Genomic DNA, 18,765 nt, shown 5'->3' on the forward strand with positions numbered 1-18,765 from the left:
CCTGAGCCCCTGGCCCTCAACGTCATTCTTCCCAATAAATCTTACCTGGAACCAAACTTCTTCATTCATTGGTGGTTTTTTGTTGTGGTTTTTTTTTTTTTCCAAGTATAATAATTTTATAGATTAAAATTGTGTAGGATAACATCTTGGGGAACTGTCTTATTTCAAATGGATACAATTTGAAGTTATTTTTATGTGGTGGAGGGAAGGACAACAGACATGAAGATGCACCAGATGGGTAATGCTTAGTCAAGTTTATTTGAATAAGAGGGCTGGTAAGGTGAGCAGGCGAGCACTTTACCAGTAAATACAAATCTGATTTGTCTGTTCCTTTGTAATATTCCACACTAATTTGGTTATAGTAGCTTCCTAAATCAGTCTTCTCTCAGTAACTGCTCATTGTGCCGCACCTCTCATTTTGATAGACGACTTTGCCTTTAACTATAACATAGTCGATCAATGCTTCGTGTCCCCCAAACTGGTAAATCAAGTGCTCCCACCTAAAAAGACAACAAGATATTTAAGAATATCCACACTTGCATAAAAGCAGGTCACGTACCTAGTATACCTGGCAATTACAAAAGATTTGCTTGAACTATCAGAAAACACTATTCCATGTTTACATGTTGATCTCTTGTTGCATGAATACAGTGAGTTAATGTGCAAATCAGTAGATAATTCCTTCCACAAATTAAACGGGTATTACCTCTAGATAATTTGTAATTAGGCATGGATTATTTGTAATATTAGCCCCAAAAGTTTTGGGCTTTATTTTCCACCGGAGTGATTAAGGTGAATGAAAGTGGGTCTAAAATACGAGCAGAGTCCCCTTTCTCAGAAGAAAATAACTTCTAAAGCACGAGGAATTCGCTACCCTCTCCACTATCCACAATATGGTGAAAGACAAAGTCCCTTATGCTAAATCACATTTCAAACAGCAATGGAAGAACAAACCTTGCTGAATTTATGATAACAAGATCCCCCTGCTTGCCAGTCTCTATGGAACCATGCGTGTCCGATTTTCCCAGAGCATAAGCTGCATTAATGGTGGCGGCTGCTAGTGCTTCGTTCATTGACATCTTCATGTTTACACAGGCCAGATGCATCACCATTGGCTAGTAGGCAAGTTAAGTGGAAAATGGGAGTTACCAGTAACACAAATAAAGCTGTTCAAATCCCTAAGCGCTTTCCTCCCTCCTTGTGCAGCAGAAGGAGTTGTCCTGCATGGTGTAAATCTTGCCAACTCCAAAACGAGAACTCTAAAATCAGGAACTTGGAGAGCCTTTTTTATAAGCCTTTCGGTGCATATGAAGAATAGAAGCCCTTCTGGCTTCAAGAATTTCTGGCAAAAACTACCAACCTACATAAATAAGGATGAGCAACTGCCTACGCTGGGCATACAACTCTCTTTGCAGACACTGAGACTGTTATAAGTGTGCAATACCTATACACAAGTTGTACAGGTAAGATATTTCATAATTTTATGTTGACATAAGTATGAACAATAGCTTACCATTGAAAAACAGTACGCATTAGGATTAAAGTCACTGCCAAGAGCAACTATAACTCCTTCTTCTAACATTTTTCTAGCTTGAGGTTGCTTCAGTCTAGTGGGGAAAAAAAACACTTGTCAGTACAATTCGCCTAGTTATTACGCAATTAATTACAATAGCAAAAGTCATCATTTTTTGGCTACATTCATGCCTTCCATTACATTAATCCTTTTGGAGGCAAAAGGCCAAATTCTCCTCTTAGTTCCCTACCTATCACCTTATGGATAGCATAAATGGGAACTGAGATCCACTGTTTTTGCAGTAACAGCACGTGGCAGCAGCCAGTATCAAGCATCAGGCTCCAGGCCACTGAAATTCTGCTATTTATCCAGACCTCAGCCACTTAAGGATTTACAAAGTGAAAATCTCCATTTCTCAAAAAAATAATTTTCTAGTCCTTATGGCTTCAAAGACAATTTCCCAAATATGACCAGTGGCCTAAGCAATGCAATAGTCCCTTCCTGATTCTGCTGGCAATTCGAAATAGTAAGTTGAGGCTGTGAATTTCATTTGTGTACATTAGAGGATTTTTTTTACTTAGCAATGTTAATGCAAAAAGTATCTTCAATAACTCCAATATCTGGAATAGCCATTTCAAAATTGTTTGACTGCTGGATTAATCTGGGTAGGTGTTTCCAAAGGTGGGCACTAGGAAATACATGCTCTAAGAAGTTTTAGCCATAGTTGCTGTAACGCCAATAGTGCCAAACATTGTGTCCAAAAATAAACCAGTGTAACAATAAAAATGAAACACTAGAGCAACTGCTGCTCAAAAAGTAGAGTTAAAAGCGCTACAGTTAACAGAAAAGAAAAATAAACGCGATCTCGATGAAGTGCTTACATTTGGTATAAGACAATCCTCTCCCTATATCTCACTTTATCAGGGAGTGTAACGATAGCATGAGGGGTAATGATTTCAAACTGAAAGTGGGTAGATTTAGATTGGATATTAAGAAGAAATTCTTTACTGTGAGGGTGCTGAGACACTGGAACATGTTGCCCAGGGAAGTTGTGGATGTCCCATCCCTGGAAAGGGTTCAAGACCAGGCTGGGTGGGGCTTTGAGCAACCTGGTCTAGTGGGAGGTGTCCCTGCCCATGGCAGGGGGGCTGGAACTAGATGATCTTAGGGTGCCTTCCAACCCAAACCATTCTATGACTCCATAGAAGCTTCTTAGCAGATTTAGGAGAAGATACCGCCTGTCCATGCACAACACAATGCTCCAGGAGCTAACTGTGTTAAAAAGATTTGTCTGAAGTGACGTTCCTCATCTTCACATGTCCTTCCAGCCTCTGCATCCCCTGCTATGCTGTGCTGCCAGACTCCTTAGGAGTGCTGCAGGAAATGGTTAGCAAAGGCCAAAATGAGAGCGAGCTTACCACGAAACAACTCTCCAGCTGCACTCTTTGGCACGCTTCTGGCCAATAGGTGACGTCCTGACCGCTACTGCTTTTCTTAAAACCAGGGGACAGAATAGGTGCAGGACCTGTCAAGATCTGAGCTCTCACCATAGATGCTGAGGGAGCTGAGGGAGGTCAGCAAAGGATGTACCACATCGCCTCAAAGCAACTTCTTCTATACATCACACAGCTTTCGGCCCTCTGCTGCTCTTTTAACCAGTATCTCAAACGCGTCTTCCTCATTTTTAGAGTGTATGAGACTGGGAGGCCTCTATTCAGCAAATAGTGCACCAGACACTGGAACAAATGAGGCCTCATTTCCTACGGCTCATTATCATCCCCATCTTAGACTCGTCCTGAGGTTATAAACTTTCCACTGCATGGAGTCTCTGGAGCAACGCGTGAGTTGTAGCCACAGCCGTTTCCACAGGTGGCTGCATCTCTGTTGTCTCCTTTACCTCCCTGCCTGGGGTCTGTTTGCAGGACCACAGGTCCTCCCTGAGATCTGTATTCTGGTGGCGGATGTAGTTGCAATCAGACAGTGGTTCAAAAGCACTGCTGCAGGACACAGACAGCTAACCACAAATAGAAACACAAGCACAGACATAGACATGAACATGGGTGGCAATGGCACAAGTCTTGATCCCTCATAAAGCGAGCTGCTGAAAATAAACGAAAATAAGCATAAGGATCTTCTCTTCACAGGAGGGAAGGTATTATTGGTTGTGGTCCTCATTATCTAGTTGGCTTTTATTTTGGTATTAGGGGTAAGCAGGTGATCCATCTATGCTTATCTACATATGGACAAAAGTGTTCTTAAGGTGATTCTCCTCAGGATTGCCTGAGTAAAATCAGATGAGATTTTAAAAATGCTACCCACGGTCTCTCAGCACTTTAGATACCCAAAGGATTAATTTCTCAGCAAAACCTTCTGCAAGAGAGCCAATGCATACATTGCAGATATAATTTGCCTGAAAAGAAGCCAACTCAGTTTTCAAAGTCCAATTGGATTAAAGAAAACCTGTCCAGTTTTCTTCTGAAATGAATGCCTGTCCTAGCCTGTCATAGGGGTTAAATTCCAGTGTTGACTGAACCACTCAAAATCTACCATGACACTTCTCAGAAATAGGGTATTGCTTCCTCTTTGAGGATCTCCACCAAAACCAAAACATGAGTAGGCTCATTCAGCTCTTTATATTTGTGATTGTCTTCACTGACCTAGCCTGATCCTTAAAGCATAGATACAAGCCCACTCTTCTACATTAAAAACCCTAAAACCACAAACGTGGTTTTGTTGTTACAAAAGTTTTTCTCCAATCTACTGGCCTTACCTTAGCATGTAGGCAGTTGTCGGTAAAAGGACAGCGGCGCACTTAGCTCTTGCCATCGCTGTGATACCTTCATCACTAACTTCTTCCAGGTGGCTGATAGCCCGGGCTCCTAGTTCAGCTCCAAGCTAAGCAAATTTTCAAGAAAATTACTTACTGTTATTCAGTAAAGCAGTGTTGTTATCAAATAATTGGAGGAGACAATTCACTATTAATATAGAATTAACTAAACCAAAAAAAAAAGAACAAATGCTTGATAGAACAAACAAAATGCAGAGACAAATTATTTGCTAATTTACTATAGGAATGGTTGATCACAAAAAAGTATTAACTATCCACTGAGTGGAAGCGCACCTTCAATGGTGTTTTTAACAGACTGACATCAAAACTATGGGACAGCTATGGATAAAACCATTATCCACTCCTGTTCACAAAGTATCCAGCAGAAAAAGGTTGACAAAACTTACACTGGTTGCAGAACTGCTGTGCAGTGCAACTGCTGCCTTCAACGGTGAAGCTCAAAAAGGCTTTTATGATCATCCAAGGTTTTGTGTTTGTTGGTTTTTTTTTTTTAAATACAGCAGAGAATAACTTGACCCCACAGGAAGGAACCAATGTTTAAATGATGGTAAAATATGGTCTCAGAGTGACTTTCTTTATCAAGGTATTTGGGAGCCTATTCTTGACTAAATTATCCCTCTGAGTGTGCTTACTGCACATCTGCCTTGTAACAGGGCATTTAAGGAAAAAAGATTTTTCAAGTTGCATAGAAACCATGTTTTTGTCATTCTTGGGTTCACGGATATCCACCTTCCCCATCCATATCCCATGTGGAAGATAAGCAAAGTCAATGTTTGATTAGGCAGTGCGTGTTAGTCCCAGAGGTCAAGGCTTCCTCCCAGGTCCTTAACTCCAAAGCCGCCCAAGGGGTGCACTTTCTATCGTCTGATAGAAATAGATGTCTACAAATGGTCTATTTTATAAAGTCTCAGAAAAGAAAACCTTGGTTTTTAAAACTGCAATTCTTTCAAAGGTTCAGCTCTCACAAAAGCAAAGCAAAAAGCAAAAATAGCTTTACTGAACGTTAAGAAAGACGTACCTCAGCAGATTTCATTGGATGGAGTTCATCACCATGGAAGTTAATCTGTAACCCTATATCTTTTCCAGCTTGAAGAATTCTCCTAGTGGAATCCAGATCAAAGACTCCCTTCTCACAGAACACATCTATATTGTTAACATGTATTTCACCACTTAATTTGAGTTCTTTCAGTTTAGGGAGATGGTTATTGATAATGTCATCTGTGGCTTCAGTAGCAGTTTTCCCTCTAATGAAAAGAAAATGTTACAGACCCATAAGAATAACATCCTTGAAGACTGGTAAATGTTCAAATTGAACATGCAATTACTAGATTATTTAGAAAATGATGCAAACACAAATCACTCAAAAACCCTTCAGATTAAAAAAACCTAAAGTTACTCTAGTTAATGTATTCTCAAACACTAATTACTTTCCATTCAAAAAATATTAGACTAGTGTTACTAGATATTTTTTGTAAGTTTACCTTCTTGTATGTGAACCAAGACATGGGCATTTTAAAATGAATTCTTCTGCTTTCCTATTCATATCTTCTGACCTAAGTATACTGTATTCTAAAACACATTTAAAATATATAAAGGATTTTTAAATATTTTAAATGGTATCGATGCAACATTTTTATCCAAGTATCAAAGCTCAAAGGGGATGTGCAGCACAAATATTTCAAATTGACCTGTCCTCCTTCTATATCAAGCTGAGTGATAGCTAGGTAACTCTAGATCAGAGGGGCCTCCCGAGGTTCCTTTTGCAAAAGTCAGAACCATTTATGAACCCTCTATTGCACAAAGATAACCCAGCAGAGATCACTGAATGCCTTTGAAAGAGCGAACAATCCCCAAATATGCAGTTGAGTTAGTATTTTGCAATTTTAAGATCTAAAGATAAGTGACGTACTGCAGCCAAATATCTGTGACACCTTAATCCTCATTTCAGGCACTGTAGGGCATGCACAGACCAGCATTCTACCAGTGCCACGTGTGGGTGAGTCGGGAGCTTTTCAGTGGCAGTAAATTCAAGAAGCCGCATTCGGCTCTGATTTACAAACAGGTTGTGCAGTTGTAAAGCAGAGCAGAACCCAGCTCATGGCCCTTCTTTCATGCACCTCTCACTGAAACTGTCATTGAGGTTGCTCGGGCTTTTACTGTGTCAAGCTTTCTCCCTTTTTTTCTTTCACTCTGAAGCCTTTGGAGGAATTTGGACTGAAAGATTAGGACCAGAGCCAAGACAAAACAGAGGGTTTCACTTTTGGGGGGGACATAATGCCCAAGAATTCAAAACTGTGTTTGTTCTAATGCAAGAGACTTCTGCTCAGGAAATCACTTTAAAAATTTCTTCCTAAAGATGAAAACAGCCCAGTGAAGCTTTGCCAATTAAAAAAAAAAACAAAACCAACAACTAGAATCAGGCATCCTCAAAATCACGAATTTGATTCAAAATGATGACTGGAGGGATGACAGAGTAGTTGTTTCTTTGCCCCCCTGCTATGAGCTTTTTTAGGTTCATTTCCTAAAGAACTGGAAGTTCTGAGGCTGGAAACATTTTTTAAAGTGATGGATGGGAACAAGGATCACTATTAACAGAGAAGGCTTATTTTTCTCCAGGATAGCTCACGCTAAAGTAGCCTGCACCATTTGGCGCATACTTCAGTAAGTACTGCCTGTCACCAATGCACTGGATCAGTGTCCCACAGGATAACTGCATTTGTAAGGACCTCTGGAGCCCATCTGATCCAGCCTCTGGTGCAGAGCAGGGTCGATTTGAATCATGTGTCAATGGTGCCTTCCAGAAGCAGAAAATCAGACTGAACTACTGTATACCTAGAAATCATGAACAGATACACACAGAAAGTTCTCAACATTGGCCCAAAGCTAATTTCCAGGTGGGGAAAAAAAATAACCGTTGCCAGCAAGTCTAGAGGCAGGCTCCTCTTAAGAGTCCACATATTGAAGCTTTACAAGACACATTGAAAGACTTGGCAACATGGAAGCGTTGACACCTTTATCAATTAAACGAACTTTCTGGTGATGCTTCTGCTGTAAGAGGCCGGACTCGCAACAGTAAATTAAGCCAAGTGTAAGAAGCAAGCAAGTGAATGGCTTAGCAAGAACTTCACAAAGCTCCTCGACAGCAGCTCTGCAGGGGTCTAAGCAGCATTTTTCATGAGCACACGTTACAGTGCTCTCTTGTTTCACATTAAATAGAACGATTTTAAATTCATTCAATGTTAGCAGATTGGCGGTAACAGATTTGCATGGCTATGATCCTTCCAAAATCATCAGAAAACTGTTCGACTTTTAATGGCTATCTAGACAAGAGTTGCCATTAAGTACCTACAACAAAGAAGGGCACCACATTTTAAGAACTACATAAATCAAGAGGATTTAAATAAAATAGTTAAATCAATCTTACTCTTTTGTTGGCATGATTTATGCATAACTGAACTACAGAGCAGTTCTATGGAATATAATGATGAAAGAAAACTGGCATGAGCTTAGGTGACTTGGAAGATGTCTGTTTAACAGCTTCTAGAATCCACAAGATCATAATCTCATTTGCATAAATAATATCAAAAAGCAATTCCCAGCCACAAGCCTGCGGGCAATGTGTTCCCCTTGTGATCCTCCGCTGTTACTGAAGCTGCAGGAAATTCGGAGTTTAAAACTGGATCTCAACAAAGCGGGATGCTTCCCTCAGCATGACACTGGCCCAGATGTTCAGGAGTCAGCCAAAGGCTGAGGACCACAGCTCTGAACATCTGGTCTTGGATCAGGGAAGAACTGCAGAATTCCTCCTGGTCAAAATAAATATCCGAGGCAGAGACTAGGTTTGAAGGGTAGCAAAAAATTCTAGACAAAATACTCTAGACATGAACATTTGAATGAAAAGGGAAGAGGATTTAAGAAGACCCAAACTGGAAAATACAGATAATTCAGTATTTCCTTCAGGAAATTTCCACAAATCCTCAACTACCTTTTCTCCTTACTTACAATACAATATCCTTACTACCTATACTTTGTTTTGCTTGACCTGCATCAGTGGGGACAGAACCGTGCAGAGAGTGAGACGGTACAGCTGTCTTTCTAACATAAGATTTGATATACTTGTGAAAAGACTGGAATTTATTTCCTTAGTTTATAGAAATGCTTGAAATATTTTGGTGGGAAATGCTATTTATCAGGATGTTGACTGAAATCCTCCCAATGCTTTTTAGGGGAGGAGGAAAGGAAGGGCTAAGAAATACATACACTTTGGAGTAAAGCCTCAGTTATATTTTACTATTAAGTCCTCCAAATTTCAGTAGAACTTCTTGAAGAAGTGTTTTCAGCAGATTTTAGTTCCTTTATTCTCAACCATCTTCCAGTTACTGAAGATGATACAGGATTCCTTTTGAATAGTTACATTAACAAAAAATAATTTCCCATCCTGCCCTGAATACACAGTAATTAGATTGCAAATAAATTTTTCTAGGTCATGTTTTCTTGAATGTTGGAAGAGGTAGATTTTTCAGGGAGTTGGGGTTTTTTTAATGAACATCTCTTAAATATTGCCACAGCATCCCTGTGATGCTAGGCCTGCCTCCATCTTACATGCCTTGTTTTGCAGCAGCCTACTGCTTAGTCTGTCAAAATATATGTTTCACATACACCTACCTAGATAAAACTCCTCATTAATTCTTTCATACAGTGAAATCTGGTAACTTGAAGATGTTATTTTCATCACAGGGGAAAAAAAAAATGTCAAAGTGAGAAAGGCTTGTTACGGTATGTCTAGTTGAGCCATTAAAATAGTTTTAAAAAAAGCACGTTTTGTTTATCTTCTACTCATACCTATAAAATATGTACAATGCTTCATTGCATGGAAGCTTTGTTTACTGAGGTATATAAGGATTAAATACAAATTTTTTTCCCGTTAGCTGGTCAAAATAAAAGCTCATGGCAGAGAATAAGCTTGAAGGGTAGCTGCAAACCCAAACAGAAGAACTGTCTCTGCAGGAAACCTTGTAGTCTGCTTTATGTTCAGTGTGAGCACCCCAGGGACTCCATGCTAAGCTCATGTTGGCATTTAGTATCCACTAAATAATCCTTCCCCGTCTTCCCTCAAATTAAAATTTAGGAGAGCCTTCTGCAAATACTGGTTATTGTTTCAAATGTGTTATATTTTAGGAGGGCTGGGCGGAAGAAACCTGTCTGAACACAACAGCCAGTTTTCAATGCAAAGCAGTAATACCTAACAAGAGCAAGAAAAATCAAGTCACATTACTTCGGCACAGAATGAGCTCCACAGTACGTTGAAGAAATGCCAATATCCATGGATTGCTTAGCACGTTCGATCACCCTGAGCATTTTAAGCTCTGTTTCTAAGTTTAAGCCATATCCACTCTTGCACTCAACCAATGTAGATCCTGCTCTGCGCATGCGTTCAAGTCGGTGTTTGAAAGTATTGAACAGCTCTTCTTCTGTGGCCTTCCGAGTGTGTTCCACAGTAAAATGTATTCCTCCCCCAGCCTGGTGGATCTCCATGTAGGACGCACCTGCCAGCTTGGGGAAAAAAAGAAAACAAAAACCAACCCCCCCATACAATTAGCTATTAAATGTGCATTTTTCTGTCCAAAGGATTCTGGAAAGTGCCTTGAGGTCTCTGCAGTGAGAGAGAAAAAGAGAGGGAAAAAAAAATCCCCATTAATTCTTACTCCCTCCCCCTCTTTTCTCTCTCACCTCCACTTAAGTGAAGAAATGATGTAAGAAGTGACATAGAGAATTACTCTCAAGATTTGCTTCCCTCTGAGCCCAAGGAGGAAACCTATCTCTAGCTCAAAAATTTTTTATGTGGAAAAAAGGGGGGAAAAAATCAAGATTTAGATGGTAATAGAAGGTGCAACTCCTGTATTGCTTTGATTAATGCAAAAATATATGAAGGTTGGCTGCAAGGGCTGCAGTTACACTCCTCACTCAGCCTACCAGTATCATCCCTCCTCCCTCAGTTAGATTATCAGACAGAAATTATATATTTTTCTAGAGGTGAAAGATGGGAGTCACTAGAATGTAGAAATAGTTCTGCATTAAAAAAAAAAAAAAAAAAAGAGGAAGAAAAATCCAGCTGTGCAATTTATGCCATTACCTTCATTGCAAACTCATGAACCCTATCACCAGCCCACACTGGATGCGTATGTGCATCTACCAGGCCTAAAGAAAACAAAGTAAATGTACACTGGGGTTATTTCACTGTGTAAAAGAAAAGCTTATGAACATGCAACCAAATGAAATGGACAGCAGAAGCTCCCCTATAAAGCCTCTATTGGTTAGAGAAAAAGAAAAATCCAACCAGCCAAAAATCTAGGATTTTCTTCAAAGGCTATCAACTTTCTTTTGATTTTCTTTTGGTGTGACACACCTTACGCAAAATGTGTCTAGGTAAGTGCACCAGTAGCTGAGTTTTTCATGTTGTTTTGATGATGTTTTCAAACTGTGGAAGAAATTATAAATGGCAAACTTTGGAAGAGTTCATTAGACTTTAAATCTGTGTTCTTTAAAAAACAGCAAAGTGCTTCGGCTGGGTTTTGTACTCCAGTACTTACTCTAGAAGTCCACTTACTCCAGCAGGAGCTTTTTCTATGAGCTGTGGAACCACCACTACTGAACGCCCAAGGCCATTGCAAATGAAACAGCGGTCTAACAGCTCATGCCTCAACACCACTTGCAAAGTTTAACATGCAATAGATTTATCAAATTTTGTTTTGTTTTGTTTTGTTTTTTAATCAGGTAAAGTTGCAGAATATGTGAGTTAAAATCCTGCACTGCCCTTTTGCCTCCCACCGGCTGCGGACGGGACGGAGAGACTGAGCTCCCGGCTGAATGGCTGATGGGTGGAAAGGGCAGAGAAGAGATGTGAAGCTGACAAGTCACTTGGTGGGCCAGCTGTGTTCCTGTTGTGGTCTATGATGCAGAGGAACAGATGAAAAGCAAAGCAAGGGGACAGAGCTCTACCATGAAGCCAAAAAAAAACCCCATCCTAAATGCTGCAATTTTCTCCTTGCAGCACTCCTGACCAGGAAGCTGCGATACTCTGCCTCTCGGCACAAGGTATTATCAAACCAGTGCTCAATACAGAGGAAAAAGGACAGAAGGATGTTTAATACATGTTTACTTTGTCTCTAAGCCCGTGCCGCCATTCGGCATTGTATCATTATGAGAAAACACACCTACCTGGTAATACACACTTCCCGGAGCAGTCAATTATTCTTTCAAATGTCGCTCCTGAAAACTGACTGCGAATAACATCTGCCTGGCCCACAGCTTTGATACAGCCATCTCTGCAAACAACAGACAACGAAGAAAGGAAGGGTGAGCCTCTTGGAAAGTCGAGTGCTCATTGACAGAGCTCCTGGAGCAGCAACGCTTTGAAAGCAGGGGTAGGGACCTCCAGCAGGACTGAAGATGCAGACAGGAGGTGGTTTGCTAATCTTACAGATGCACGGAAAACGATGGGGAAACGCCACGGATTTCAAGTTGTTTGCCATGTCCTCTGCTTAGATCCCTTAGGACAATACCTTGGTACTCTTTTGTTCTAATTTCTGCTAGACAACATTGGCTTTCTCTTGTGGATCAGCAAGTATACAGCATTCCTCCAGCAAGTATCTGCAGGGCACTCTTCTCATGGAAAGCAAATTGTCGTTGCCTTGTCCAGCCTCCACTGCCTGGACGTGACTCATACCCTTGTGCCCTTGGAAGCCATAGGGATAAACCTCTTTAGGGCTGATCTTCAGTTAAATGGCAATTTTCTCTAGGTGGAGCTCAAGGATGGTACTGGGAACCCTACACTGCACTGAAGGGATCCCCTCCAGCCATGCATGGAGCTCCATCCACCTGACTGACAGGAGAGGAGCTTCCTGGGGTGCACATGGCACCTCTGTCCTTTCAGCCTTGTCTTTCTCCAGCTCTTTTCCAGCCACTGGAATAGTGACCGGGAGTCGTTGCAGGTACCTCACTGGAGGTATCTCTGCGCTACACAGCTGAATTTTTAAGAGGCAAATACCAGTTAGAGCATTTAGAAATGGGAGAGATGTAATTATATACAATGACTATTAACTATAATTTCATCAATGACACAAATTATTTATGGGATTGCTATTAGTTCATGCCAGTTCACCTAGAAACAAAGCAGAGGCAGAAGAGGGTAGCAGTTGTGACCAATGCCCCAGGCTGGAAGTTATCATTATGAGGCTGGAAGTGTGAATGCAGCACGATAACAGAAGTTATCACCATATGGACCGAAACAACCGAATTGACAACAGCGCATTTCCACAGAGGCCGGTGGCCACAGTCCCAGGACCAACTCCTCCCATCATCAGCCCCACTGACCCACTCTCGCCATCAGCCCCCGCCGCCCCCCCAACCCAAAAAACCCAAACACACCCACACACACATAATTACTAAAGGGCGCCGCCATGGCAGCAGGCAGCGCAGCAAATGGTGGGCGGGGAGGGGCGGCCCGCCGCTCAGCTCAAAGTCCTCCCTCATCCAAAGTCCTCCTGCCCCCGCCACAGGCCAGGCCTGACCCTCACTCTGACCCTGCCCCAGGGCTGGTCTTTGCTAACCAATCACGGTGGCCACCATTGCCCGTGCCACAGTCGACACTTGGCAGAAATTTGGGCTGGAAAAGCTACAGGGTTTTAAGCGTGGCAGCCACCTGCTGCCCTGGGTGAGGCATGCTGCTCTTGCTGTAGTCCGGGGTGACGTGACAACTTCTGCCCATCATGCTAGTTTATGATAAGCTCCAAAGCACCAGTTATGCCAGTTGGGGATTCCCAGAGCCCTCTGCCCCATTGCACCAGCTGGAGCCTTCCCTTTGACAAGAAAACAGGAGCTTCTGAATTGGGAGCATTTATCTGCCTACTTTCCTCCTCCCCGGCATCCATCACCTTCCCAGCATCCTTCTCCTTGCTGGTGTCCATCACCTCACCAGCATCCATCACCGCCCCAGTGTCCATTGCCTCACTGGTGACCACCACCTCGAAGCATCCATCACCTTGCCAACATCCATCACCTCCCCAGTGTTGTCCATCACCTCCCCAGTGTCCATCACCTCCCCAGTGACCATTACTCCGTCAACATCCATCACCTCACCAGCATCCCCGCACAAGCCCCTGAGGGACCATAACACCTCTCACCGCACCGGATATTCAGGCAGATATTAATTTATCCAGGCAGATATTAATTTATCCAGTTCCATGATGGATAGGTTTGTGCAATTCTGCTGCCCTCTACAGTATTTGGGATGGGAGAGTCTGGGAGCAAATATTTATTCTCAATGTGGATTTTTGGTGTTCTCCTCTCTTCAAACATTCATAGCGAGTGCAGGGCCCCAGTAATTCCCAGGTGGCAAATGGAGTGTATTTCTAAATCCGTGGTCCCTCAACCACCTTTCTGGTGGTAGTAATCTCCTTTAGACTTTCTTATCTTTTAGAAAGAGGACCGATGTAAAATGCTTATAACACACCTATATGCATACATATATTCCTGTACAGCAGAAACAGATGGATATGTTGGCTCTTTGAACAAAGAACTTTTTGGTGAACTCTTGTTTGCAAATGAGGTGAGGTATGCAGCTAAAACACAGTACTTTGCATTTAATAACAAACCTGAAAAGTGAGTAAAAATATGATAGAGTCGGGTGTTATCTTGTGATACTGCTCCACTGGTTCAATACCACACCACCACATAATCTTCATCATCTTCCTCCTGAACATTCTCTCTCTCTAAGCGTGTGGAAGATTGACAGGAGAGGTCGTAGATCGTGCTTTACTGCTTCCAGGAGTTCCCGCTGCTGACTCTGGCTCTCCCTGACAGTATCACAGTATGTTTGAAAGCAGAAATTAAAGAGGACCCTTGCAAGAGAGTCATAGCAAAGGCAGAAAGACACTCCATGGAGGGGAGATGCTTGAGCAGCAGTGGTGGGGCAAGAGCTGGTGTGTCAGGAATGACACGCAGCACGCTGTGGTGGAGCCTGGCACTTGCTGGATCACTCCTGCCAAGAAAAGCAGTGGGGAGATGATTTTCTGGAGCAGAAGGGAGCACCCCCCATCCCCAGGCAGCTCATGTCTCTGTGAGCAGTGGGGTGGCAGGCAAATGAAGAAATCTAGAACCAACAGACTTACAGCAGCGCTGTCTTGCGGCAGCACAAGTGCTGCAAAATCATCTCCCGCATATTCACAAATATTTTAAGGCATACGTTCAATGAGCTGCTCTTTCTGCCCTTGGGAGGACCACCAGCAAACATTAAATTCACACCCATATTTGCACATCCCCATGTTTAATTGCTTGCCTGGCTGTCCAGTGCTTCTGTGAACAAGGGCTAGAAGTCAAACAGAGCCTGACCTGAATGCTTCTTACATTTATGTTTCTCACATCTACACTTTCTTTTTTTTTTTTTGGCTTTCGTCTCGTTCAGCAATCCCAGAGAGAATTTCAAAGAGCAGAGGTGACATCTGCAGCTCTATTTCTGGTTACCCAGTCTCAAACTCCAGCCACTCGTAACATTAGTTATTAAGGCCAAGATTTTTCTTTAGAACACTGTCCTTCCACAGAAAGCTACTGATTTTACTCAGCCTTTTAGAAACACAGCAGTCTGGGCAGATTTCTTTCTTTCCATGACTCGTCCTTCAGGGGATAGTGAAAAAAAATTTGGAACTGTATCCACCTTTAAGTGGACTGCTAGACTTTGTGATAAACTATGATTTTTCTTCTACCAGTACACTACAGCTACTACAGTCTGCTTCTAAAGAAATGTAGAATTTTTGGTATGAAAATGAATGAATGAAAGGCAGAGCACCTGCAGGGTTCTACTGCATTTGGTGGCCAGGTAGCAGAGCTGAGATCTGCACGCAGCAATTTCTGTGGGGTCACTTACCAGTAAATGACCAGCCCTAGCTGAGTTTTTGTGGACTTGCACTCATGACTGACTCGCCTCTGAGACTTCCACTTTAAATACCTCAGAACACCGATGGCTTTCTATAGGTGACAAATAATAAGTATTTAACCTGAAAGATCAACTCATTTGTGAATATCCCGAGGTGTGAGGTTGAGTTTATAGATGTCCTTCATGTTGATGCCTTATTTCAGAACCCTTCGCATCAAACTGCTCCTGGGAGCGATGCAGAGACGGGGCTGGTACAGAGCTGGCGCTGAGGTCTCCTCGGTGCCCCCCAGTACGCCACTGGCAGGACCCCGGCCACCCTCCACTTTCAGTGGTTTACTGAAGGCTCATACACAGCGCTCAGGAGGTGATTAAACCTGAGATGGGAAGCCAGTGATAATGCTGGGGTTTTTCCCCTAATTATCTTTCCATCACATTCCTCCTCTCCTTCAGCAAACCAAGTAAGCTAATGACACAACCTGTGGAATGTTGAAGGCTTCTGGAAAACCTTTTTCCACATCATCTCAGGCTTGTGTAGAACGTGCCTGGATGAATCCTGCCAGTGAAGGGGCTGGAGGCTGCAAATAGCAGAAAAGAGTCCCTTCCTCTCCCTTTTCCACCCTCTGACCATGTCTAAGGCAGGCCAGGACCACAGGAATTTTTATCTTTTGTGAAGCTCTACGATTGAGATCACAGAGGGATAAAGGAGAAATTTTATTTTCCCCATGTGTAAAACAGGGGTGATACTTCTGTACTTGACAACAGCACTGTTGTAAGTGATCACAGACAAGAAAAGGGTCAAAGTAACACAATGGTTGTAATTTACATTCACAAAGCATACCTATAGCTGTTGGGGTTCTGGTTTGCAGAACACCTTGTCAAACCACATCTTACAGGTGATTCCTGGCTCCATCAGCATCCCAAACAGGGAGTCTCAGACCGGCAACATTGGAAAAGCAATGGCCTTTCATTAAGATGTGCCGACAGGTAAGGGACATTCAGTTAATTACATTTAAGAACAAACATTTGAAAAAATAGTTATTGTCTTCCTGCCAAAATTTTCAACATCCTGTATGCCTGGTAACAAAGATAGACTTTCTTTTTATGACAGAGATGGGAAAGTGCAATCCCATTTTGCAGTGCACTGTTTTAACTCTATTAATGCCGCTGAAGTCTATGGACCTTTATAGCTGCCAGTAGGCTTTTGTTTCTGTGGATATTGGCTACAAAGTCAATACAAATCTGTCCTTCCTTAATAACAATTGTACAGCCACACTTCAAGCTTCATGACTCAAAGTAGCAGAGTATTTCTTAGCGACACTGAAGTATCATGGATCTCCACATCTCACCCACAGTGAAGCCTTACAACTATTCCCAAGTAGTTTACAAACAGGTGTAAAGCTTAAATGTATTAAGTAGTAACTACATACAGTCTGTGAACTATATAGACTGCTGTATTTTCCTGTGTTTCAGATGGGAAGATAACCACTATTTTGTTCGGAGCCTTCAGCCATTAAAGCAGAGAAGACACCGAAGAATGAGGTTCCTGTAAATACTGAAGACGACTTACAGTTTTTCTACTCAGAGGTGAAACTTCGTTTCTACTGAAACAAGGCCACAAAGCATTACAGCTGCATCCTCTTAATTAACTAATTCAGAGCTGAAGGAATCATTACCAAATCAGCAGCAGTCTGCAGTAAACGCATCAGGATATTTTTTAAAAGTTTTTCTGTTGCTCATTCCACAGCCCACGTTATCATCATTACAGAGAGAAAAGGCTATTCCCGCAGCTCCTTCAATTTGCTCAGGGATGCAGCTTAGAATGACACGAGAAATTCACATACAGGGCATGAAAGTAGACTACCTGACAGCAGAGCACTGACACTGATGCCAAATTGAGACATGAATGAACCATCTATTTTAATTTGGAGTACACAACCTGGAAGATTTAATTTATTCCAGGAATCACTTAAATTCAGATATTTCCCTTGACAGTACTGGCATTTGTTGACACTGGTAATGCTTAAGAGTTGGGGAGGTTCATTTGTTTGTTTTTAAACATTCACTTTTCATTCTGCTATTTTCAGTTTTAAATTGTAATTGCCTATTCCTCCAGCATTAGTTTTTTGGATGCCAATAAAAGATTAAAGACCTTTTCAAGAGTTAAATTCCCCATATTAAAATACAGCAGAAAAAAAGTAAACATATGACTACAAAATTATGAAAAAAAAAGAAAAAAGTTTATTTCCAGATATACAAAACACCTATTCTCTCATTTCTCCATCTTCTTCTTCTTCTTCCACACCTCTGATGTACAAAACATTATTGCACCTGTAAATAGAAACAAAGAGTTCCCTTAACTGTGTTTTAATTTTCCACCCCTTACATGCACTACTTCAAGCATTTTCCTGCTTGAGTGTAGCCTGGCAACAACCAAATTCCACATAACAAATTGCTGCTGTTGCCCTTGTGCAGCTTTCCACAAAGTTAATCGCAATTGCAAACCCCCCAAGTTTATAAGAGCAGTTGCTGGTCAACAATGCTGTACAATAAATTTTTACTCTTAGCTTAAGTTATGGTCAAGTTTAATTTCCAAGCATGCAAAATGTTTTCAGTAGCGACACACTAATATACTTTATTAATGCCAAGGGATTAACAGATATACAATCTGGAAAGTTAAAATATTTAGCTACCTGAAATAGGGACTGTAAACACCGCTCTAGAAATATCTCAAAATTCATTTTTTCTCCCCTCAGAAGGGATCTCATAGCCTTCACATAGGAGTTACATTAATGTTTAGCATCTTAGACAAGAAACACAGCACCTAGCAATACAACTTCTAGTGCAAGTGATGAGACAATTTAAAAAACCCCTGCCTCTGCCGTAAATATCCCAATTACCTTATCAAAACTTCACCCAGGTGTCCAGACAACGCACCATCTATATACTCCTCTGTGTTTGCAAGCTTGAGAAGAAAACCAACAAAACTCAGAACGATTATAGCAGAAGCAGCTCCCCAAAGCGCACGGCGGTTCTGCCCCGCAGCCCACCGCCCGCCTGCAGCGACCGGGGGAGGCCGAGCGGCCCTGCTCCCACCGGGGAGGCCCCGCCAAACCTTCAGAAGCGCCCCGCTTTGACACAGACACACACACAGACACAGACACACACACAGACACAGACACACACACAGACACAGACACACACACAGACACAGACACACACACAGACACAGACACACACACAGACACAGACACACACACAGACACAGACACACACACAGACACAGACACACACACACAGACACACACACACACACACACACACACACACACACACACACACACACACACACACACACACACACACACACACACACACACACACACACACACACACACACACACACACACACACACACACACACACACACACACACACACACACACACACACACACACACACACACACACACACACA

The 18,765-nt window shown here is 42.2% G+C and overlaps 2 protein-coding genes across 2 annotated transcripts in view; both read right to left on the reverse strand.

Moving 5' to 3' along the window:
* Positions 1-385: 385 nt before the first annotated feature.
* On the reverse strand, positions 386-13,473 carry AMDHD1 (amidohydrolase domain containing 1). The gene is made up of 10 exons (XM_009882642.1): positions 13,402-13,473; positions 12,240-12,385; positions 11,580-11,725; positions 10,495-10,559; positions 9,637-9,914; positions 5,380-5,605; positions 4,284-4,408; positions 1,514-1,607; positions 955-1,115; positions 386-500 (listed from the first exon to the last, which is right to left on the reverse strand). The coding sequence occupies exons 1-10, from the start codon at positions 13,471-13,473 to the stop codon at positions 386-388; spliced, it is 1,428 nt and encodes a 475-aa protein (XP_009880944.1).
* Positions 13,474-17,552: 4,079 nt separating this feature from the next.
* Positions 17,553-18,765, reverse strand: part of SNRPF (small nuclear ribonucleoprotein polypeptide F) — a 3,149-nt gene continuing 1,936 nt past the window's right edge. Inside the window, exons 2-3 of the mRNA XM_009882643.1 lie at positions 18,189-18,253; positions 17,553-17,619 (exon numbers count right to left, since the gene is read on the reverse strand). Of these exons, the coding sequence (XP_009880945.1) occupies positions 17,553-17,619; positions 18,189-18,253 (132 nt within the window). The remainder of the gene's footprint in view (positions 17,620-18,188; positions 18,254-18,765) is intronic.

The sequence above is a fragment of the Charadrius vociferus genome, unplaced genomic scaffold (genome assembly GCF_000708025.1).
Source record: "Charadrius vociferus isolate BGI_N301 unplaced genomic scaffold, ASM70802v2 scaffold72, whole genome shotgun sequence".
Taxonomy (NCBI): Eukaryota; Metazoa; Chordata; class Aves; order Charadriiformes; family Charadriidae; genus Charadrius; species Charadrius vociferus.